The 26,071-nt window shown below is 38.7% G+C and overlaps 1 protein-coding gene across 3 annotated transcripts in view; it reads left to right on the forward strand.

Annotated features, from left to right (window-relative positions):
* Positions 1-25,092, forward strand: part of LOC139942908 (uncharacterized) — a 48,563-nt gene extending 23,471 nt beyond the window's left edge. For all 3 annotated transcript variants that reach the window (XM_071939726.1, XM_071939727.1, XM_071939728.1), the window contains 11 exons: positions 330-413; positions 1,427-1,516; positions 2,985-3,086; positions 4,460-4,646; positions 6,694-6,804; positions 7,096-7,256; positions 12,627-12,749; positions 14,595-14,703; positions 16,723-16,822; positions 20,441-20,548; positions 21,887-25,092. In XM_071939726.1, the coding sequence (XP_071795827.1) occupies positions 330-413; positions 1,427-1,516; positions 2,985-3,086; positions 4,460-4,646; positions 6,694-6,804; positions 7,096-7,256; positions 12,627-12,749; positions 14,595-14,703; positions 16,723-16,822; positions 20,441-20,548; positions 21,887-22,469 (1,758 nt within the window). In that variant the 3' untranslated portion in view covers positions 22,470-25,092. The remainder of the gene's footprint in view (positions 1-329; positions 414-1,426; positions 1,517-2,984; positions 3,087-4,459; positions 4,647-6,693; positions 6,805-7,095; positions 7,257-12,626; positions 12,750-14,594; positions 14,704-16,722; positions 16,823-20,440; positions 20,549-21,886) is intronic.
* The last annotated feature ends 979 nt before the right edge of the window (positions 25,093-26,071 follow it).

Below are 26,071 nucleotides of genomic sequence, written 5' to 3' on the forward strand. Positions count from 1 at the left end.
AAGGGTTTACACGGTGATATGGCACATTTTGCAGCCACAGCCAGGAACACCGGGGCGAACCCCTTATTTGTTTGATGTGCACTGGGTTTGTTTAATGCGTTATTCAACGCACGGGACCAAGGCTTGTTCGGTCCATCCGAAGGACGAAACAACTAATGCAACCATTATTTGTTTTATATAACGCAAAACACGGTACAATATTGTGTTTGGGCCACTGTAGTTGGATTTCCCATGTTGTGGTACAATTGCAGTCTTGTGTGACTTTTGTTCAGTGTTAGGAGATCAGTGCATTCTGTTTGATGATTGTGTTGTTTACTTTTTGACCACAGTCGGTCTCTGGAATTAAAACTCCCGTCCACCTACGAGCTGAGGATATTGAACCAACTGCAAAAACGCTGGACCCAAGCAATCCCGTAAGTTAAATAATTCAGCTTATTGTAATAAATTATTTTACTAAGTTCTAAATTATAATCACTTTATTATATAAATCAAAAATTAATATTCTTTACATCTTTTACATCGTTGCGGTATCCGCTGCCAAAATATAGGATTCGAACTGCCTCTTGCTAACGGGCAATCTCGGTAGCCTAGTTGGTAAGACACTGCTCTAGAATCGCAAGGGTCATGGGTTCGAATCCCCCCCCGGATAATATTCTTGTGATATATTTTTTTTCCACATGACTCGGGAAAGTACTGAGTATACAGTGCTAACACACATCGGTGTATATGGGTAAAAACAAATTAAAACACTTGATTATAATTACAATGAACTTTAAGGGGGAAATCGGTAATCGAAAATTTATTTGCTTCCGATCAGGGCAATCAAATGTTCGTAACTTTCATGAAAGCGTCTTCAAGCATCTTTAATTAAAAGCAGTTGACACTATTGGTAATTACTCAAAATAATTATCAGCATAAAACCTTTCTTGGTAACGAGTAATGGGGAGAGGTTGATAGTATAAAACAATGTGAGAAACGGCTCCATCTGAAGTAATGTAGTTTTCGAGAAAGAACTAATTTTCCGCGAATTTGATTTCGAGACCTCAGATTTAGAATTTGAGGTCGCAAAATCAAGCATCTGAAAGCACACAACTTCGTGTGGTAAGGGTGTTTTTTATTTCATGCTTATCTCGCAACTCCGACGACCAATCGAACACAAATTTTCACAGGTTTATTATTTTGTTGCATATGTTGAGATACACCAAGTGGGAAGGCTGGTCTTTGACAATTACCAATAGTGTCCAGCCGTCTATTTCACAAAACTCTTACTAACTTAAGACTAATCTTAGGACTTAGGACGAGTCCCAACCCTGCACTGTAGCATGCAGACCTTAAGATTGATCCTAAGTTAGGAAGAGTTACTCGTCCTAACTCGAGATAAGACGAGTCGTAACTCTGTGTTCTTCTCCCATTTGACTTGGTTTAGGATTTCATCGACGCTGTCATGCAGAACTACCTATCACTCATGTACGAAGTGTCCAGAGAGGAAGAGGAGTATCAAACACAAATGAAAAGGGTAAGTAATATTGTAACCGTTTTCACACTTTTGGGAAATAATAATAATATTTTGAGAAAAACAAGTTAATGAAGTTGAACTATTCTTAAAGTTATTGTTTCGGACACGGTTTGTCATTTAAATGTAATTTGACATCCTAAACCATGCAAGTTATTTGGGTTTGTCTGTGTAAATTTAATTATAGAGTTAAAACATCCCTAATACCTCTGTCTGAAATGTCATATTTATGAGAAATAAATGGTATAATTTCGTGTTAGGAGTTTATCGCTCTGTGAGCGTTTTATTAATTTTATTTGTTGGCAATGATGTCATGCAAGTGTAATCGGTTTAATAACCCAGATGGCCGGTCAATCTCAAACTTCTACAGGTTTGTCAGTTTATATTATGTATAATATACATAATGGTGGATTACATAAAGTGCTTACACTTCAAGCATCTGGGCCCAATGTCATGGCTCTGCTTACCGTAAGCACAGAATCGGCGCTTACGGAAGCAGGGAATTCTGTGCTTACGGCAAGCCTATTTCACGGGCTAGCGGCGAATTTTGGCGTCTGCGCGTGCGTATACTCCACGTTACTATGCATTTTACGCTTACAAGGCTAGCGCAGAAATTCGGCGCTTGCACGTAAGCTGGGAATCGTGATGGTAAGCGCAGAGTTCGGCGGTAAGCAGAGCCATGAAATTGGGCCCAGTTCCGTTAGCAAAAACCAGTTATGTAGTGTTCCTTTAACTAATTTTCTCATACAAGTAAAAGTGTTACTTCAACCATATGTTCCCGATTAGTAGTTGGGTTCCTAAAGGTGAACCATACAACTCCTGATTCACGGCTCTCAAGCCTTTAAAATCTTAAAGGGAAGGTACACTATTGGTAACTGTCAAAGAACAGTGTTCTCACTTGGTGTATCCCAACATGAGCATAAATAACAAGCCTGTGAAAATTTGAGCTTAATTGGTCATCGAAGTTGCGAGAAAATGATGAGAGAAAAAACACTCATGCTGGACGAATTTGTGTGCTTTCAGATAGGAATAAAAGACTTCTAGCTAGAAGTATTTTATTATTTTAGTGAGGAATTACTTCTTTCCCAAATCTATGCTATTTCAGAGGGGGCCTTTTTACACAGTTTTTTTATACTATCAGCAGCTCTCCAATGCTTGTTACAAAGTCAGTTTTTAAGTCAATACTGTTTTGAGTAATTACCAAACGTGTACCTTCCCTTTAATGCCACCATCAATGGAAAAGGGAACAATTGTTAATTGAACAATTGATCGCAAGTCTCAAGACCGGGACTCGAACCCACCACGCCCTTATGTGAGGTTTTTTGATAGGATATTTTTGTTTACCAACAGCACATACAAAGATTTCCTGTAAACTTACTTTTGAACCTCCTCCTTAAAAATCGCACTTTCAAATATTGGCACAAATCCAGTGGATGCGTAATATTACCATATAATTTGCATTCTTTAACAGGAACTGGAGAGGATTGAATCTAATACACTGACTGTTGAACCCCAATTGGAATATCGGCGTAAGTCTCTCTCAGCCCAGTTGACTCTGAACATGAGTAGAAAGGTAAGAATAATGATGCAATGGCCCTTTTCGAAACCACAGCTTTGGCTTTGGATTCAGCTTCAGGCTCCTTTCCCTCTCGTTTGGAACCCTGAGCGCGTACGCAAAGCACGCACATTTTGTCAAAACAACCGCGGGGCCAAGCCAACCTGAGCCATAGCCAAATCCGAAGCCGTGGTTCCGAAAAGGGCCTATGTATACCGAGCATGAACATCTGACGTCACATTTCGAGGCTGGTGAATAACGCCATAGACCTGCCTCCAAACACCGGCGTGTATAATCACATTTGAGCTACATTCGTTTCACAGAGAAACGCGATCAAATTTTATTGCGTACGTGACATCAGTCTGTTGGAGATCATGTAAACTGCATGTTCATCAAATTATATCATTGTATCCAATGGAATCACATGATTTGAGGAGCAGGGACCTGTCTTTCTCAATGCGACTAAAGACAGGGACTCAGTCTGTGTATACCCTTCACCGATCATGAACTCTCACTGCGGTTTTAATAATATTAATAATAATGATAAGACTTGTATGCGCACATATCCACCCTGCTGGGTGTTCAAGGCGCAGTCAAACCAAAAAACAAAACAAAAACAAAAACATAACACAAAGAAAAACAGACACAACAAAATTAATCCTTGAAAACCTGTGACATAAGATAAGTTTTAAGAAGAGACTTGAATTTTGCGGTACAAAGACAAGATCGAAGATTAAGTGGTAGAGAGTTCCACATGCGTGTTTGTTAAACACGCGTCACGTGTCATCCTTTACGTTGTAAGTGTGTGATGCCGCGACTATCCATAGGTAAGGACAACCCAGAAATAAACAATATTGATTTGGAAGGAAAGAGTTAGGGAGGCCAAAACAGAGTTTCAAGTCATAAAAAGAAGTTTCGAAAAATATGTTATCATGTAAAAACGTACTATAACCAGTTAAGAGAAAATACCATCACTGGTAAATACCTTTTACAAACTTAGACAAAAATCGTGACATTATTTTACTTTTTTCTGAAAAACGACAGCACCTCAGCAGTTAATATTTTAAGGAAAGCTTTCTACTATCATTGTCTTTAAACTGTGTGAGTTTAATGTGAACTTGTGGACAATGTGTTTTGTGTTACAAAAAGTACACAAGCGTCGATTTGACAAAACTCTTCCTAACTTAGGATTAATCTTAAGACCTGGGACGAGCTTATAGTTTCGTACCAAAATGAGTTGAACCCATTTAACTCATCCTAAGTTAGTTATTCTTCGTATAGCTCGAGATAGCACATTTCGTGAAATCGGCTGTTGATCCTTTTTGACGCAAACCAACTCACCATGCATTGCATCAAATCCTATACGCACCTACGTTATTCTATTTTCATAGACACATCGTGACTCTGATGTCTACGTGAACCAGTGGAATAAGTCGTGGGAGTTTAAGCGAGATTACCTGGATGTGGATATGACCACGCCCCTTGGGGAGGGGCAGTTTGGAAAGGTGTACAAGGGCAAGGCAACAATGTTTCAAGGTTGTATGTGCGACTTGGATGTGGCGGTAAAGGTCATGAAAGGTCAGTTCTTGAGAATCAATTTGTAATTTAGATTTTTTTGTCATCCCATATTTCTTCACTTCACCGCAACAACTTTGGTGTTCGAACTGACAGCATGCCACAAAGGCTCTGCTTTCTGCAAAAACAATTACATTTTTTTGTGTTATACTAATTTATGTTAATTTTCCAAATCGATACAAAATTATTTCCCTACTGTTGAAAAAAAAGCATTACCGAATGCATGTAGAAAAAGCAAAATAGAGTACTAGGAACAAAATAGGAAACATTTTGTCTTTATTGGATTTGCAGTTGTTTGTATTTTGTACGAAAAATTTACTCTTTTGTCGCCAAAATAATTCATTTTTAACATTTTCACCGACAAATTCTACACTTTGTGGAAATGTTTTAATGATTCTTATTTTTTTATCAATCCAAAACTCGATGTAGCTCTACGAGCACAGTTTTTGCATTACCAAAACGTACCTTTTTCGAAAACTTCCACTTTTCCTTCAAAATCGAAACATGAAAATAATAATGTAACTAAGGTCTGTGTTTCTCTATCTCAGTTATTTTTACTAAAAGTTACAATTCAACAAATCAACATTTAAAGCCATTATACACTTTCGGTTAAAATTTTTGTCCAAGTCCCACACTTCGTGTATCACAACTTATATATAAAATAACAAACCTGTGAAAATTTAGGTTCAATCGGTCATCGGAGTCGGGAGAAAATAACGGGAAAACCCATTCTTGTTTCCGCGCGTTTCGCCGTGTCATGACATGTGTTTAAAATAAATCCGTAATTCTCGCTAACGAGAATCTATATTGTTTTAATGTTTTTCTCAAAAAGTAAAGCATTTCATGGAACAATATTTCAAGAGAAGTCTTTCACCATTACCTTCTGTAAACCCTATAAATTATTTGTAAATCTGTGATTTTTTTTTTTTTTTTTCTTTCTTTTCTGTACCGAAAGTGTACAATGGCTCTAAGTTGTTCATTTCATGACACTCATTCTTTTAGCTTCAAAAAAAAGTGTATACACTCAAAGAAAAAGAACTGGTGGAGGTCGATCTGATAAGCCGAGGCTTGTAGTTATCAGCATGTGTCCATACGGAGACAAGATACATTTATTTATGTATTCGATCAGGCTTAAACATCAAAAACACACATCATTAATGAAGAAACCGGAGGATTTAAAAACACTAGAAATACAATTACAGACAGAAAAAAAAGATGGAAACAAAACAAGCAAACAGATTGCCCAAAGGTGAACCAAGTCACGGTCCAAAGGGGCAATCCCCTTAGGTTTGTAATTATAACATCAAGGAGACATGAACAATAAAATAAAATTACCATTGAAAACATAAGCAAGAGGAGGGCATTTAAACAAATTAAAAGTTACAAACAGAAGGACAAACAGAGCAGGTACGAGTATAAAACAACTTTCAACAACAACAAAGCTTAAAGGCACTGGACACTTTTGGTAATTACTCAAAAAAATTAGCATCTTAAAACCTCATTTGGTAATGAGTAATGGGGAGAGGTTGATAGTATAAAACAATGTGAGAAACGGCTCCCTCTGAAGTGACGTAGTTTTCGAGAAAGAAGAAATTTTCCACGAATTTGATTTCGAGACCTCAAGTTTAGAATTTGAGGTCTCGAAGTCAAGCATCCGAAAGCACACAACTTCGTGTGACAAGGGTGTTTTTTCCCATTAATATCTCGCATCTTCGACGACCAATTGAGCTCAAATTTTCACAGCTTTGTTATGGTATGCATATGTTGAGATACACCAGCTGTGAAAACTAGTCTTTGACATTTACCAATAGTGTCCACTGGCTTTAATAAACTAAAATGACAATTTTATTATGTATAGTATAAATGAAATAAAATAATCAATATTTATCTTTTTCATTATTTACTTATTTAAAAAGAACAATGATGACATACCTGGAGTTTTATTCTCTCTTCGGTATCAATATGTGAAAACACACATGGTATTAATTTTTACACCCCTACCTGTTACACTGTTCCATCCTACTATCTCAGTTGCTCTTTTTCCTTCTAGATGATGTTGGCAATGATGCTAAGGATGAATTCTTGAAGGAGTTGGCCATTCATACAATCCTCAAACCCAACCCTCACGTGGTGCAGCTTATTGGCTGTTGTATTCGAGATGGTAAGTTAGTCTAACTGGTTATTACATTTTTACATGCAAAATAATTTCCGCCTCCCTGAGAGTGGGACATACATCGTTCTTATGACTTGTTTTAGTACTCATTTCTCAAATACTACTTCCCTCAGCAGGTAACATTTTTAAGTGAAGCTTTCTACTACCATTATCCTCAAACTAAGTAAGTTTAGTGTAAATATGTGAACAACAAGCACACAAAATCCTTTAATTATATCCATGTAGGGCATACAGATCAAATTTTACCCATCATTAATTGCCATAATTGTCATTGTACAGATCCTATTTTCATCATAACCGAGTACCTCTCTGGTGGAAACCTCCTGCAATACCTCCGGGATCGACCATCCCATCTGACCGGGCGAAAGTTTGTCCAACACTACGTCGCTAAGTTTGGTCTTCATATCGCACGTGGGATGGAATACGTAGCCAGCATGAAAGTAAGTTGATGTGTGTTAACTGATACTTGACACTTGCTATCATTAACTGTTTTGTACAGCACTATATTGACAATCTAGTGCGGTAAATAGTTGTATTAGTAGGGTCATATCTTTGGATTCCGTGACCATTTTTTTGCTACCTTTTTTTCTCGATGGATTTGGCTTCAGGAACCATTTAAAAGGAAAATTAGCTCCTATGAACCTCTGAAATGTGATAGGAACTTTTTTTATTGCGCAATATTCAAAATGGCCGCCGACGCCATCTTGAAAAACATAAATTGTAATAGCTCTGGCACCAGATGACCTAGATGGACAAAGGAGATGTCCTTTTCCACTATATCTGACATGACAAATACACTGGAGTGGTAATTGTAAGGTTTGGGGGCCATCTTGACTTCTAAATCCAATATGGCCGCCGACGCCATCTTGAAAAACATAAATTGTAATAGCTCTGGCACCAGATGACCTAGATGGACAAAGGAGATGTCCTTTTCCACTATATCTGGCATGACAAATACACTGGAGTGGTTATTGTTAGGTTTAGGGACCCCCTTGACCTCTAAATCCAATATGGCCGCCGGACGCCATCTTGAAAACCATAACTTTTATTAGCTCTGGCACCAGATGACCTAGACGGACAAAGGAGATATCCTTTTCCACTATATCTGGCATGGCAAAGACACTGGAGTGGTTATTGTAAGGTTTGGGGACCATCTTGACCTCGAAATCCAATATGGCCGTCGGATGGCATCTTAAAAAACATAACTTTCATTAGCTATCGCACCAGATGACCTAGACTGACAAAAGATATGTCATTTTCCACTAAATTTGGCATTACAAGTCTACTGGAACGGTTATTGTAGAGAGTGGGGATCATCCTAAACCCCAAATCCAAGATGGCCGCTGTCACCATCTTACAAATTATGAATTGTAATAGCTGAGGCACAAGAAGAGCTGTACAAACAAATATGGTGTAATTGTCCACTATTTCTGGCATTACAACTGATTTTAACTGATTCAAGCACTCTCGATACATACGGGCAAAGGACTCGCTGTGTAATCCTTGCATTGGCCCAGGGCCAAAGATGACCAAGTGAGACCTAAACCAGAAGAACAGACTGTGCCAGGGTTTTCAGGGCTTCAGCCAACATGTCAAAACCAGAGGAAAGTCGAGCAATTTCATACGACTTACCCCAACCCACTTGATAAGACGATTTATTTGATGTGATGTGTAAACTTGGAAAGCCAATCAAAGAGAAAAATATGCCTTTCGCAATAATTGTTGGTGACCATCCTGTAAACTTTCCACAAAATCATACCTTTCACGGGACCTTTCCACATCAATGTCACTCATCTACGCTATATTCAAGAGGTTTAAAGGGATCTGGCATCTTAGATGTTTTGGTTGCAGCGGGTGTCATTGCAGATTGTTCTGTTATTCGGGCCCTTCGTGGGAAAAGAGCGGGTTCGTGCCTGTATAACTCTACTACGAGACTGTTCCGTCATGCCAGGACAAAAACACATGACTTGAAGCGTATTTGCTAAGCGTATTGAGGCTTTCTTGCTAAGCTCCGACTTTCAAACAGTGTTCAAGAACTTTCAGATTCACATGATGAACTTAAGTACAATGCTGATCTGATTGACCTACATGATTGTAGTTGACACTCTCTTCAAGGACTTTGAGGGTTCCCAACAAGCAGAATACTGGATTTCCTTCATGGAAATGGTGGAGATTCTGACTCAAAACGAGCAACTGGACAGAGTTCAAGTCTTCACTCGACCTCATGCTTCCATGGATGTGAATCTATGACAATGACACGTATGGTCGGCATCTTCCCGATTTTACGAGTTCAAGTCTTCACTCAACCTCATGCTTCCATGGATGTGAATCTATGACAATGACACGTATGGTCGGCATCTTCTCGATTTTACGGCAGTACTTGATACCCTTCCTGAAGACCAGGCTGCATTCAAGGAATATGGTATGTTGCGCACTCAATGATTGGAAAACCTTTCATGTGTCGCCCTTGACATTTGGATAGAGCCAACAATGAATAAGGGCTCTAAGCTGATATCTAAGCTGAAATCTGGATGACTGGCAATTCCAAACAATGAAAAGCAACTCCTTTCAAAGACTCGAAATAGCAAGCATCAGAACTTTTCAACTCGAGAATTGCAGTAAGGATGGAGGAAATGGAGTGTAAAGCTTTGGCCTCTGTTCTCTGGCTGGTCGAAACGAGTGGTGCCCAATCTTGAAGACATCCTGCAGCATCGTGTTGTGCCTTGCAATCTTCAACGTCATGCCATGCGTAAGACACAGAAAAGCAAGCTCCCGCAAAAATCTCACTTCGATTGCCTTTCCAGAGCCTGATGTATTCACATAGATCATCGATATGGGCCTCATATGGCGCTTGACCATTCCTACCACTGAAGACAAACTGCCAATCAGCAATTTTTTCATGAAATCAGAAGATTTCCATGCTCTCCTGAGCACACGTGAGAACAAGGCAAGATCCGCCTTCAAGTTTTCCTCCAAGAAGCTTTCCTGAGAACAGCAGAGTCAACCAGTATTGAGATAATCTACGTGTATAGTAGGCAGCACTGCTAAGAATCTCACAGGCAGTCTGATGCCAGAGCTTAATATTGTGCCCATGCAGAGGCAGACACTGCCATATTCACCATGTACATTGTGCTTTGTTCTGATGGCTACTCAGAAGCAGTCATTTTTGATACTGAGAACACTGACAACTTTGTACAAGTGGCATATAATTCTCAGAATACATCAGGGCTCATGTGTGTGTACAACGCAAACATCAGCTTATCAAGCCACTTCCATCATACCACTTTATGTTCTTTGGGTGTGACAATAACTCTGGTTTCTATGGATCAATCGGGTTGAAAAGTCCAAAGAGGCACAAGACCTGCTAGCAGTATTAAACAGCTCCCTGTGACACAAAAGATTATCAGCAATTTGGAGCAATTTGTCATACGTGTATGGCAATTGTAAAAGCAAGGCCCTGGGAGAAGTCCGAGCTGCCAAGTGAAGAGTGCAGGAAAAAGAGCACTCTTTGGCTTGTGCCTGACTTGGACAGTCTCTGTCCACACTTGGAGCGTGCATACTTATTAAGTTAAGAAGTCACCCCCTCACCAATAGGCCATGGGTTGCATCTTGCAAATGGCTTGTGTCTGCCAATCCGTTATACTAAGCCCCCCATTCCCTGATCCATGTCCCTACCAACAAACCCGCAGACACATGACAACAGTGATAGCGGTAGCGTAAGTGAAAAGTGAGATAGGTTGTGATAGTGAAGCTGCTATGATGTGAATCTTGGATTTAGAGGTAAGGATGACTCCAGAACTTTGAAAAACATTTAAAAATTAATTTGTAATGCCAGAAATAGTGGGAAATGACACACTATTTGTTCTTATAGCTCTTCTTGTGCCACAGCTTTCACATTTCAAATTTTGAAGATGGCGTTCGGTGGCCATATTGGATTTCGAGGTCAAAATGGTCCCTTACAATTAACACTCCAGTGTATTTGCCATGCCAGATCTAGTGGAAAAGGATATCTCCTTTGTCCTTCTAGGTCATCTCGTGCCAGAGCTAATGAAAGTTATGTTTTTCAAGATGGCGTCGGCGGCCATATTGGATTTCGAGGTCAAGATGGTCCCCAAACCTTACAATAACCACTTCAGTGTATTTGCCATGGCCCATGCCAGATATAGTGGAAAAGGATATCTCCTTTGTCCGTCTATATAGGTCATCTTTGTGCCAGAGCTAATGAAAGTTATGTTTTTCAAGATGGCTTCCGGTGGCCATATTGGATTTAGAGGTCAAGATGGTCCCCAAACCTTACAATAACCACTCCAGTGTATTTGTCATGCCAGATATAGTGGAAAAGGACATCTCCTTTGTCCGTCTAGGTCATCTGGTGCCAGAGCTATTACAATTTATGTTTTTCAAGATGGCGTCCGGCGGTCATTTTTGATTTAGAGGTCAAGATGGCCCCCAAACCTTACAATTACCACTCCAGTGTATTTGTCATGTCAGATATAGTGGAAAAGGACATCTCCTTTGTCCATCTAGGTCATCTGGTGCCAGAGCTATTACAATTTATGTTTTTCAAGATGGCGTCGACGGCCATTTTGAATATTGCGCAATAAAAAAAGTTCCTATCACATTTCAGAGGTTCATAGGAGCTAATTTTCCTTTTAAATGGTTCCTGAAGTCAAATCCATCGAGAAAAAAAGGTAGCAAAAAAATGGTCACGGAATCCAAAGATATGACCCTACTATATTTGTCTGTTGATACATCACTGTTTTATTGCTTTGAAGGCAGTGAACACTGTTGGTAATTACTTAAATAAATTATCAGAATAAAGCCTCACTTGGTAATGGGGAGAGGTTGACAGTATGAAACATTGTGAGAAACGGCTTTCACTGAAGTGACGCAGTTTTCGAGACAGAAGTAACTTTCCACGAATTTGATTTCGAGACCTCAGATTTAGAATTTGATGTCTTGAAATCAAGCATCTGAAAGCACACAACTTTGTGTGACAAGGGTGTTTTTTTCGTTCATAGTTATCTCACAACTTCGACGACCAATTGAGCTAAAACTTTCACAGGTTTGTTATTTTAGGCATATGTTGAGATGCACCAGGTGAGAAGACTGATCTTTGCAATATTATTACTATTAGTGTCAAGTGTCTTTAATGCGTTATAGCGCTGTTTTGTTTTCTATTGCGATAAATCGGCGTACTGTTGATTTACATCGCCATTTCTTATTGCGCTATTTCGCCCTTTTCAACCAATGAAACGGCAATGTATATTGTTAGGTTGTTGTTTTTTATCCAAAGTTAAATCAGATGTTTCTCGAGTTTTCTACGTGAACAAAGATCATGTAACACATTTATCAACAAAATTTAATTTCTTGAAATTCATAAGATGGTGTAAATTATTATTGGTATTTATTTATTTTTCGATGTACATACTGATTGTTGGTTTGAACAGGAAAAAAAGTCATCTCGAAAACGATGTATTTAGTCCTTAATTCGTCACCATCTTCATGCCCAGGTATTTTTCTTTAGCTGCGCCAAGCAGGAACTCTGTATCACTAAATATTAGTTTGTCTTTGTACCATAACATTCAAATCTCTGCACACAAAAATTATCTCATGTCAGAGGTTGTCAAGGACTAGTTTTGTTGTGTTTAATTTATTTGTATTTTGTTTTCGTTTTGTTTGGGGGTGGATTGTGTGCATTACAGGCCGTTATCGTTATTATTACTATTAAAGTCAAAACGCTACTCTTCTTTACTTATGTTTTGGGAAGAATTCATTCTCACCTCATTTTATATTTTTTTTCTTTTTAGATCGTCCACCGTGACCTCGCAGCTCGTAACATCCTCATCAGCGAGCACGAAGTCTGCAAAGTGGCCGACTTCGGCTTCGCTCGGGATATATTCGGCTTGGCCTACTATCCTAAATCACCCGATGTAAGTCGTAGGTATAAGGAGAATCAAGTAAGGTTAACCGTGTGCTCGGTTGACCTTTCCACTGTTGGTTAACAAACCCCGTAGGTTGGTATGTTAGGAAAAAAATGCATATTAGTAAGTATTAATAGCCAGTTCTGGTGTAGCGCTTTTCACACCCGAGGGCTTCTCAAAGCGCTTCCATCATTATTACCCCTGGTCACTGGGCCTTAAATAATTCCCTAAACCACCGTACAGTCTGGCGGCAATATGCGTTACTCGGCTAAACCAATCACAAGAACCATCTCTGCCCTCACAGGTAGCCATCTACCTCTGGGTGGAGAGTAGCAATGGTAGTTAAGTCTCTTTCTCAGGGACACAAGTGTCACGACCGGAATTCGAACACACACTCTGATGAACAGAAACATCAGAGCTTGAGTTAGGAGTACCGAACTCAAGCTCTGGATTGCATTAGTGCTAGCAGATGCTGTGACCATATTTGACTAAAGGGAATCAATGTGTGGTGAAGAGGTTTCAACTAGTGGTTTAATCCCAACGAGGCCTTGTTCTTGATAATTTTACCGAGACGAAGTCGAGACGAAGTCGAGGTAAATTATAAAGAACCAGGCCTCGGCGGGTTTAAACCACTAGTTGAAAACCGATTCAACACAATTTGATTCCCATTCATAAAAACCTTTTCGGTCAAAAACATCAACACTTTTTGGTAAAAAAGTAAAATAAATGCTAAAATGATAGTTGTTCAATGATTTCTTTCAACACAACACCCCTCAAGCTATGAAATGGTAAAGCCCTCCGCCGCCCTCGGGTAAACGACTCCTTATAAGGGAATGTTGTGCGCGTCGCGCGTATCGCGTGATGTGGCACAACTGTTTCAGCCGTTGCTCTCGACCAATAGGAATGAAGAAACTGTCTTATAAGAACAGGTGCGAGCTTGCGTGTCACGCCAATGTTTCAACACTTTTTACCGGTCATAAACAAAGGTTTGTACATACCAACGTGACGCTCTCTCCACCAATTGGATTAGCGAAATTGTATGAGGTATTTATGAATGTTGATTAAAATTAATACATAACATGATTGGTTGCATTGCAATTACATGTGACGTTATTTGTCAATGTTGCGGTAAGCATGACATACGAGGTGTATGCCTGAAAAACACTATGTGGACTAACTTGCGTCATACAGGGCTATCATCATAGTGTTGGGGAAAAGTGTTCTTATTCAGTGTATAGAACAAAGGGATGTCCACACAGTGACCGCAAAACAAATTTGTGTTGTAACGTTGCTCTAGTGTTTTTGTTTTATGATTCTCATAAGAATGGAACAATGTAGGACACAAAACACAATGTCCACATAATAATAATAATAAAAATTAAAAAAAAGGCAGTTTACACTATTGGTAATTACTCAAAATAATGTTTAGCATAAAACCCTACTTGGTGACGAGTAATGGGGAGAGGTTGATAATATAAAACATTCTGAGAAATGGCTCCATCTTAAGTAACGTAGTTTTTAAGAAAGAAATAATTTTCCACGAACTTGATTTCGAGACCTCAGAATTAGATTTTGAGGCCTCGAAATCAAGCATCTAAAAGCACACAATTTTGTGTGACAATGGTGTTTTTTCTGCCATTATTATCTTGCAACTTCGACGACCAGTTGAGCTCAAATTTTCTTAGGTTCGTTATTCTATTTTATAAGAAGAAGACTGGTCTTTGACAGTTACCAATATTGTCCAGAGTTTTTAGTTTGAAGATAATGATGATAGAAATGTTCCTTTAAAATACCACTTGTTATGACTATGTACATTTTATGATTGTTACGATGGTTCCCTGTATTACTCAACAGAGAGCACCGATACGCTGGTACGCACCGGAAGCCATCATGGATGACATGTTCAGCACCAAATCAGACGTGTGGTCATATGGCATTCTCCTTTTTGAAATAGCAACGCTGGGTAAACATTATTCTCTTGCTTGTTTTCGCTTTATGTCAACATTTTGTTATTCCTGTTTTCGTCCCAATAATAACTTCTGATGAACAAACCCTATGAATTTGAAATCACAGTCTCAAACAGCGACCTCAATGAAATCAACAAAATACCAATCAGGACCCTTTTTCATAGAGCTGCTAAGCACACAAATTTTCTAAGCATGGAATTTGTTTCTTGATAAGCAAACAACAGCTAAATACCAGTTACAAGCAATATGCAACAAATGGAAATTTGGTTGGTAATCCTGTTTTTATCAAGGAAGACATTTCATGCTTAGCAAATTTGTGTGCTTAGCAGCGCTATGAAATTGGGCCCGGTTGGCTGACAGTTTTGTGTTGCGTGGCACGTACATTCGTCCGAAGTGTTTTCCCAAAAGCAATTTTTGTTCTGCTCATTATAATTGCCATCAAATTGCTCACAAATCTTTATTTATGTTATGGATTCCCTTTTTTATTCGATTGAGAAGTAAAAAAATTAGCCATTGATAAGCATTACGACAGTGGCAATTTGATAGTGCAGCAAAAAATGCTTTCCGTAATTTACCTTAGCGACGTTGGGCTATAAGTGCAACACAATTCAATTCAGTTCAATTCAATTAAATTAAATTCAATTCATTTCTTCACAGATTATAAGTAAAAAGTGAAAATTTTTGTCCCTGTGCGCAGTAAAAACATTCAAATTCGATACTCGAATACAGCTACTGTCAAATCAGACACGTGGGTTCAAGTTTAGTATTAGTCACTATAAGAGGTTTTTTTGTGAAGTCACATTAATTTCGTTTTGAGTTGTCGTTAGAGACATACGTGTTGAACATTGTTGATGCTATTATGTATGCGTTAATTTGCTATTTGTTAATTTTATTTGCTCTTGTGATGAAACCGGTTGATTACTTCATTGAGTTATATACAGTCGTTAGTATTTGAGCTGAACCAAATTTCCACCCATGTACGTCGTGGACAAAACCGTACATACATTTACAGATACCAACCCAGATCTAACGTTATGACAAACTGGAGCCGCCTGTTATTTTTAGAAGCTTTATCGAAATCTTCAACTATTGAGAGCCTTACTGAGTTCCAAAGTTTCCATTAACCCTCCCCTGCAAATCGAAATGGAAGCTGTAGTATTTGGAACATAAAACTATTTGTTAACAACTTCAAATACGAAAAATAGTTAATGGCCTGGCCTAGCAGAGTCTTTCTCGAAAGCTGAATGACAACACAACAAACATGAACAGGTAACTAAGTGAAACATAAGCAGTGAAGTGGAAATACATGAATGGGGTTAGAAAGCATACATAAAAAAGCAGGGGGTAAACAATGAATAGGGGGACAAAAAGGGGGGGTGAAGAGAAGGGACTGGCGTGACCACAAGTAAGAAGATGGAAACACAAAGGACAACATCAAGGGTGGTGAGGTTGAGTAAACAGTTATTAGTAAATGAGGCTATGGGGAAAAAAAGGAGACGGCAAAACAAAAGGTTTATTAGTCGTTTTCTTCTTGGATGTTCAGACCATGGGGTTGAATGGTCTGGAGGCGTCTAATCCAGAGTTTCTCACTACTCAAACGCACAGTCTCTCTGTGGTTGCCTAGTGCCTCTATGCCCTGTAAGATCATGTCAGAAATTGAGTGATTAGGAAGATTGAAGCAATGACCTACAGGTGTATCTAGCTTTTGGGTCTTGACTGTAGATCTGTGGCTGTAGAAACGCCTCTTGAGTGTAACTTCAAATGCGCTTACATCCACCTAGCTGGGTGTTCAAGGCGCAGTAAAACCCTCAACAAAATGAGTCGTTCCAAACATGTGAGATAAGAAAAGTTCTCAGAAGAGAACTTGGGTTCATTGAGGAAACGCATGGTACTGGATCAAAAATTCCTTGACGGAGTCATTCCTGCATATATAAGTCATTGGGCTGATCCTTATTGAAATATTATATAAGGAACAATGATTAAATCTGCTATGAATGTACATGCTCAACCCATAGGTAAGATACCGCCTTACAAGGGCATGGACAACAACCAGGTACGGTTCAGCGTCTCTGCTGCCAGGCATCCGAAACGTCCAATCAACTGTGACAACCTGCTGTAAGTCTTGCAAATCACACTTTAATATTAATATAATATAATAATTTGGGGGCTAATCATCCTTACTCGCAGCTAAGAGCTGAATTGCAAACGACGCGGCTACAACGTGTTCGAGAAGCTGGCATGCAAGGGCGCCTTCAGCTGCCAGCCACATCAACCCATTATGAACACGGAGCACAGCCAAGATCAAAAGTGTTTGATTTTTCCAGAGGGGGGAAAACCGGATGGTCTGGAAAACCCTCGTGGCACAGCAGAGAGCCGATGCACAACTCAACTCACATATGGCCCCGACCGGGAATCGAACCGGGGTCACCTTGGTGAGAGGCGAGCGCTTAACGCACAAGCCAACCTTACCCCATACCCACCGCTGTTCAGAGCTCTACGTCGAGTGCCAAATAGTTTTGCGCATGCGTGAGATTTTCAGAAAGTCCAACATTAGATAAATTATTCACAGCAGTGACCCCATCGCTGTTTTGTGCATGTTTCTATGACTTTAACGATGAGTTTTGTTGGCGTTTGTGAGTAAAATTGAATTTCCCTGATATTAAAACAATGTTTGTTGTAGAGGAAAATTATTATTCTATCAAATTATTCCGTTTATATAGTAGCAAACCCTCTGGATTAATTAAAATCAGTGGGATTCCACCAACGTTTTTCTGACGCGGCCCACATGTTTCACATACAAACTAAACAAACGCATACAATGCACAATGTTTATTACAGTTTGCACACGTCACAAAAAGCGACAGTTGCCCAATGCTTGTGTACTTTACTCTTGATAAAAATGCTTCACCAGAACGTCGTCATGTGTTACAAAAATAAACAGGGAATTGTTTTCAAAGGGTTTGCTCTCTCAATTTTGAGTGGAAAACATTAGTTGTTATATATTTCTTACGTGTGAGGTCTATTTCTCAACAAGAAAATTCACATTACGTAGATTTTGAAGGATCAATTCGACTCAAAATCCGACCATCGCAACTAACTTCATTGCATATTCATGTTTAGTTTTCCATCTTGGCTTTTAATTGGTCAAAAATCGCGATGACCCCAGATCGTTTTCAACGGTTGAAAGGCTACGTTTTGTTTACGATTTTGACTCAAGAGAGCGCTCTTTAACAACTTCGCACATGCGCAAAACTAATTGTCAGCGAGTAAGCAGCGGTGTACCATAATCATACATCACATGCTTACAAGAGCCACAGAGCATGGATGAATTGTACACAGCCTAATGGAACAAAACATAAACTCTTATTTTTTATTGAGATTGCACTGTCTAATGCTTATCATTTTTTGATATGATGAAAGGGGGCACATCTCCAAACTTGACCAGCTTTTACTTTCATAACCCTTGGATTTATGTGGAAATTATGGCACAAAGTAGCAACTTTCCCATATGACCAGTGCAGTATCTTGCCTGCCAGACTAGCCAAAGAAAGTACAAGGTCGCACTTATTGTAAACAAAGTTCACGTGGTCTATACGGACACCATTTGAAATAATATGGCTAAATTTGTGGCTTTTCAGGGTCATCCTTGTGCAGTTTTTCTTTAATGTGTTCTATTTTGGTTTATCTAACATTTCATTATCTTTTCTTTTGTTGTATTTGTTGCATGTACTTGAATTACTTTTATCTGAAAACAAAATTCAATCAATCAATCAAAATGTTGCTGGTAAAGAAGTCAATGATGCATCACAATGAAAGGCAAGTTGTACGTTTGTTTGCCAATCCCAATTATAATGACAATTAAAACAAAATCGTCTGAAGCCTACAACACAAATTTATTTTGATATTAAGAACATAAAAATGGTGGCACGGTTAACATGTAAAGCCCTTTCATATGATGTGTAGATTGTTAAAATAGCTTTTGTGGTTGAGGAAATCGGAACTGATGAATAATCACGACTAGAGAAGAGACTAACTAACCTGAAGGGGAATGTTTGTAAAGGTGACCCCGGTTCGATTCCCGGTCGGGGCCATATGTGAGTTGAGTTGTGCGTCGGTTCTCTGCTGTGCCACGAGGGTTTTCCATACTATCCGGTTTTCCTCCCTCAGGAAAAAGTCAAACACTTTCGATCTTGGCTGTGCTCCGCGGTCATAATGGGTTGATGTGGCTGGCAGCTGAATGCGCCCTTGCATGCCTGCTTCTCGAACACGTTGTAGCCGCGTCATTTGCAATTGAGCTCTTAGCTGCGAGTAAGGATGATTAGCCCCCACCCCCCCCCCCCCAAATTATTAAATATATTATATTAATTATAAATTATTATTATTATAAAATTGCTCTTGCATGAAACTAAAGCATTACAGTGTCGCGGCCGAGCGGTTAAGAGCACCGAATTCAAACTCTGGTGTTTCTGATCAGCAGAGTGAGGGGTTCGAATCCCAAGCCGTGACACGTGTGTCCTTAAGCAAGACACCTAACCATTGCTTCGTCCATCGGATGGGACGTAAAGCCGTTAGTCCCATGTGTTGTGTAATGCATGTAAAAGAACCAAGTGCACTTATCGGAAAGGGAAGGGGTTCGCCCCGGTCTTCCTGGCTGCGGCTGATGTTTTATGCGCCGCAGCACCTTGTAAACCCTTATAAGGTGCTAAATGATTGGGTCTCAAAAATTCATCACTACAATTTACCTATCTTTCTTGAAAGTGTGTAAATACTCAGCGCCTTGAGTACCTTGTTTGGTAGATACGTGCGCTATACAATACTTCGATATTATTACTAATATTACAAACTATTCAACCAAATTTGTTTCGAATACTTTTGTAATGATCTGGAATTTAACGGAAAATGCTAAAACAAAAAGGTGTATTCAAGGATTTAGGTGCTTTTTGTAATACAAAACAAAGTTTCCACATATACAATAAATTAACACGGTTTGAAGAAAATTATAGTACAAAACTTCCCTTAAAATAGTACTTACCTATATGCTTTAGTTTTTGAGACGAATATTATTTTAGCAAGTAAAAACGTATTAATACCGTAATGGTAAATACGTTTAAGCATGTTCAAAATGAGACGAAAATTATTTTCGTGATATTGGTTTACTCATTTCTCACAAACTTGAAGCCATTGGACCCTTTCGGTAAACAGTATTGTCCAAGGCCCACACTTCGTGTATCACAATTTCTATATCAAATAACAAACCTGTGAAAATTTGGGCTTAATCGGTCATCGGAGCTGGGAGAAAATAACGGGAAAACCCACCCTTGTATCCGCGCGTTTCGCCGTGCCATGACATGTGTTTAAAATAAATCCGTATTTCTCGTTAACGAGAATTGAAATTGTTTTACTGATATCTCAAAAAGTAAAGCATTTCATGGAATAATATTTCAAGAGAAGTCTTTCACCATTGCCTTCTGTAAACCCTGTAAGTTATTTGTAAATCTGTGAACTTCTGTACCGAAAGGGTCCAATGGCTTTAATTACCTCATCAAGTATTATTTAAAGGAAATATTTCTTCCACCATTATATTCAAACTGTGTAAATTGAATGTAAATATGTGGACATTGTGTTTTATGTAAGACAAAAATACCCAGCCCCTTTAACTGAAAGCTTTAACTATTGCTTTAACAGTTTAGAGACGTATACAGCTTTTAATAACGTGTTACATTTTACTTTCAGCTTTCAAATAATGGAGAAATGTTGGGCAAAAGATCCCGATGACCGACCTACCTTCCGTGAGCTGGTCATTATGTTTGAAGGAATCCAAGGCAATTACCCAAAACCAAGGTAGGTCAAAGGCATTGTTAGTGATTACTCAGAATAATTCTAAGCATAACAAATTACTTGGTAAAGAGCAACATTAGTCATTGTTGGAAACGGTTACCTTCGAGGTAACAAACTTTTTGAGAAAGAGGTAATTTCTCACTCAATCAAATACAAGACTTCATCAGTAACCTTCAGGCATCTGAAAGCACACAGCTAGGTATTCAACAGGTTTTTATTGTATATTAATTTTGGTTTTTACCCGTACACCGATGTGTGTTAGCACTGTATACTCAGTACTTTCCCGAGTCCTGTGAAAAAATATCACAGGCATGTTACTCGGGTGGGATTCGAACCCACGACCCTTGCAAATCTACAGCAGTGTCTTGCCAACTAGACTACCGAGGTTGCCCGGCAGCTAGAGGCAGTTCGAATCATGTTTTGGCAGCGGGTACCGCAACGATATACTAGATGGTTTTTATTGCACTATTTTCTTGCAGCTTTGATAACCAATTGATCCCACATTTTCACTGGTTGGATACTTTATGTATATGTTGGGATATACCAAGTGAGAATACTGGTCTTTGACAATATTAACAAAGGTGTCCGGTGCCTTTAAGTGGATTGATCGTTACTGCACTATTGAAAATAATTTGTCTCAGTTCGTTGATTATACACGTTGGCTTGGGGGAAGCGCTTTGGGCTTTAAATCTCAGTTTCTGTTGATTCTGTTGGTAGGAAATAATTATTTAAAGTAATGTAGAATACAAATATTTAACAAATATCGTGTGGCTTACTGGCTTAGAGACATTTAACCCTGCATATGCCAGATTGCAGGCGGCAACGCGTGGTCGTACGGTCCGCGACCGTCCAGTGACAAATTATTGCGTGCAAAGCTGATCTTGGCTGCTCACAAGCTCTGATAACATGGTATCAACAGAACAGACTAACACATGTTCAATGAATCAAAAGAACCCCTCAAAATACAAAGCAAAAATTCATTGCGTCTGTGCATAATGTCAATGTACACTTAGGGTGTTTCATTTGTCAGTGTGTGTGTTTTCAATGGGGCTTCAAAATTAAAGGTGTCTGTAGGCTGATGACTCACCCTAAGCAAATTATGCTGGTAATAGTGTTATCCAGCTAAGTTCCATTAGAGAACTAGTAAAATGTCGTGATTTTTGACCGTACCGTTAATGCGTAACAACATTTTTTTACAACTGTGAAGTCACTGACCGCCCCATGCTATAGCGCAGGGTTAATACTTTCTTGGGGGACCTGGGGAAATGGAGATATGTTGTTTATTTTATGTTATCACTTTAAATTTACCTTTATCTTCCATTTACATTTTTATCCTAACAGTGAAACCGATCTTCGTCCCTCCGATCCTAATCCCCGTCGAGAGGTCAATACCGAATCACGTCAAAAGGTCAACCCTGATCCCCGTAACATTGGCGCTAAACCTGATCTCCCTCCAAGATTAAAGATTAACTCCGTTCCAGAGATTAGGGTTAATCAAGAATCAGAGGTCAGCTCCGATCCCCATCACGATGACGGCTCCGATTCCCATCACGAGGTCAACTCCGACCGCCAATCAGAGGTCAACTCCGATCCCCAATTCGAGGTCAGTTCCGATCCACATTCCGAGGTCAGCTCCGATCCCCATCACGAGGTCAACTGCGATCCCCAATCCGAGGTCAGATCCGATCCCTATCCTGAGGTCAAAGACAATCCTTCCACGGCTAATAATAATCTGCAACCAGACATTATTTTTGGTCTCAAACTAGAAGTCGATACCGTTCCCAGTTCCGAGCTCACATCTGATCGTGATTCCGAGCTCAATCCCGATTCCTATCCCGAGGCCGATCCTGATTCCCTTGCAGAGATCGTCACCGATGACGTCAGTCCGGATGGAAGCGAAATAGACGAGGAGGAATCTTTTTAAACCCGTGACGTAAAAGTCACGTGATGCCTCAGTCAATGCACATAATGGTCAGCTTTTTGCACCTAGTTGCCAACTAGACAGAGTTTCTGCGCTAGGAGTGTCACCTTGTGTTAAACATGGCGCATTATAAAGCCATTGGACCCTTTCGGTACAGGCAAACAAGAAAAAGTTCACAGATTTACAAATAACTTACAGGGTTTACAGAAGATAGTGGTGAAATACTTCTCTTGAAATATTGTTCCATGAAATGCTTTACTTTTTGAGAAAACAGTAAAACAACATCAATTCTCGTTAACGAGAATTACGGATTTATTTTAAACACAATGTCAGACACGGCGAAACGCGCGGATACAAGGGTGGGTTTTCCCGTTGTTTTCTCCCGACTCCGATGACCGATTAAGCCCAAATTTATTTTGTGATTTGTTTTAAATCGGTTTCAATTTATTGTTGTCGGTTGCTCTTCTAAATTTTTTTATTTAATTTCATTACAGGCATTCAAAATGATGCATGCTCCCTTTATACTATTGCGTTTTCGTGCTTACGTGATTGCGTTACTCTCATAATGATTAGTAGCAGACATTCTACTGTTTTAGTTTTAACAATTTAAGTATACATTTAACATTATTCAGTTAATAGTCAACTACCTATACAGTCTTTTTACAATCGATAATATTGATTTGATGACTGCTGTGTTTTTTTTTTCACTATTTAATGATATTTGATACTGTTTAAATGCTGTTGTAGAATAAATGATTGATTATATATAAAAAATATCCGAAAGCGTTGATCGTTTATGTAATATTTGTTGGTTATATTGTGTAACTATTTTCTCTTAAATATTACCTTTTTGGTCAGCTTTCGTAAGTCTTTTTTGTTTGAACTTGAGGTATTAAGTTTTGATGTTTTATGTTTTTATAAACTTTGCATTTTGTGTTTATTCCCTTACTTGAGGTTTGCTTTAAGTTTTTAATTATTTTTATACTTATATTTTGTTTATATGTATATGTTTTGGTGTTATTTTAATTTTAATGAGCTAGGTCTGGGAAGGCACAACATTTTATGATTTTATTGCAATTTTTGGTTTGTAATAACAGTAGTGCGATTGGTTATATTAATATATTTGTAAACACAGGCCTTTACAAAAGTAAGTTCACATACTGGGTCCGATGTATTTGTTTGTATATATATATATTTTTTTTTTTTTTTTTGCGGCGGTGTTTTATAATTGTACACGATAAAATAACCGTTTATTGTAATTATAATGTTACTGTTCTGTTGTTAACGCACACAAGTGTGTTTATGCCTACAACTGCGGACATACTATTGTCCCTCTTTTGCCGATGATTTTGTAAAATGTTCCAACTGTTGCCCTCTCCCGAGCCGAGGACCTCATTGTCCTCTTTTGTTATAGGATCCCGGTTTGAATGTGTGTACCTACTCATATTGTGTATGCAATATGTACAGTGTAAATAGTTGTGCATCAATGAATGCGTTTCTTTCTATTCGCATCACTGTTTATTTTAAAGCGATGGACACTATTGGTAATTACTCGAAATAACTATCGGCGTAAAACCTTACTTGGTAAAGAGTAATGGGGAGAGGTTGATAGTATAAAACATTGTTAGAAACGGCTCCCTCTGAAGTGACGTAGTTTTGGAGAAAGAAGTAATTTTCCACGAATTTGATTTCGAGACCTCAAGTTTTGAAATTCAGGTCTCGAAATCAAGCACCTGTGACAAGGGTGTTTTTTTTCTTTCATAGTTATCTCGCAACTCCTCTTGTTTGTTGAGCCGCTTTGTTGCAGCGTGGAGGTACAACAAAGCAAACTCCCAGACATGACGTCAGCGGCATTGTCCTTTGACTCGCGCCGTCAACGGCAGAAGTGTTTTTAGTTTTTCAAAACCTTTATGTGTGGGCCTGATTTTTTAATCAATAATTACGAAAATTTCAGAAGTGTACACATATCAAAATTACATTAAAATGGTTAACAAATGCATTATAAACAAGTTAAAATAACATTTTCGTTGAAGACAATCCGCTCAGGTAGCTGTTTAAACTTTAACCACTTCCTACAGAATAATATCACATCAAACTGTTCATATTACTTTCCAATACGGCAGAACCCTCATCTGCCCACACTCCGTCTGACGTATAAATGTTTATGTTATAATTTATTACTCTTTAGACTAGATTTCGTAATAAAGATCTGAGTGATAATAATTTTAAAACTGAAATGATTGAGCCATTCATTTATTTGCTTGCTTAGTTGTCTTATTCAAATTGTTGAAATACTTGAAAGTTTGCATTATTATTAGTATTAATATTTATTCAGCCATTTTATAATGAACAATAACAATACATGTAATTGCAAATAAAATTATAGTAAAAGGAAAAGAGATATAACTACAAATTTGAGATAACACTCTATGAAGGCATACGTGAGTAGGAGATACAATATAGTAAGGTTTAAAGTGACACCATGCATTTGAGTATTACTTCAAACTTTAAGAATTACATTTAAAGTATGGTGAGATATGCGCCAGCAAATTGAACTTTGTATACTGGATAACTGCATGTAAAATAAAGTGGGATTTACGCAATGTACAGAGGATTAAAGGGATGCTGCAGTGAATTCAAATAAAACAGTTAATTTTGCTGTCATTTTTTTCTGATATATGTATTGAACATCAATAAAATGTGTTTTGTTTATTCCCGACATATCTGACTTGCGTAATTTTAGCGAATAAGTCATGTCCCCCCTCCTTTTTGTGGATTGTTACCGCCCCCTACCATCGACGTCACGTCGGGAATTCAAACATAACGTCGGCAAAAAGAGTCTGGTCCCTAGCTTCACGCGCCTAGGTACCAGGCCACACAGTGCACACGTCTCTATATGCACACAGCCAGGGGGGCCGACGGCTCGGGTTACCGACATGACGTCACGTTTGTGCAAATGGAGGCTCTCTTTTAGGGTCGGGGTGGGTTTCCCTTATCTCTTGAAAACCATTTTTAAAATATTTCAGGTTTAAAAAGTCATGTTTAATCGTTTAAATGAGATATAATCTAATTTGCGGTCTAATGTAGCACCATGCAGGCCTATCTTGGGTAAGATTTGAATCTGTGCTTTTTGGAGGTAAACTCCAGTAAGATTTGTGGTATCAAGATGTACATCAAAAAGATTTGGAATTTTGAGAGCTGCGGTAACACCGTCTGAAAGGGATTTGTATAGCTTTATAGCGGGGACACAATCTGTGTAGTTTATGGTAATACCATATGTATGAGTAGGATTTGAAAACGTTGCAATGCGGAGATTTTTTTTTTTTTTTTTTTTTTTCAAGTCGCCAGACACACAAGGCCTTAAGGCCACTTCAAGGTGTGGGCTATAATTATTTTTGTCCATAGGCCGTTGCCACCTACTCCTAGAACTGAATCATGGTTACCCCTTGTGTAGTCCATACGGATGTGGGCTTGGGTATCATCAGTCCGGGATACAATAGTGTAAGGCTTGCAGTAAGACCATGTACATGAACAGAATTTGAAACTTTGCATGTGAGGTGTGCAGTAACACCGTGTACATGAGTAGGATTTTAAAATGTCATATT

This window comes from Asterias amurensis, chromosome 10 (genome assembly GCF_032118995.1).
Source record: "Asterias amurensis chromosome 10, ASM3211899v1".
Lineage (NCBI taxonomy): Eukaryota > Metazoa > Echinodermata > Asteroidea > Forcipulatida > Asteriidae > Asterias > Asterias amurensis.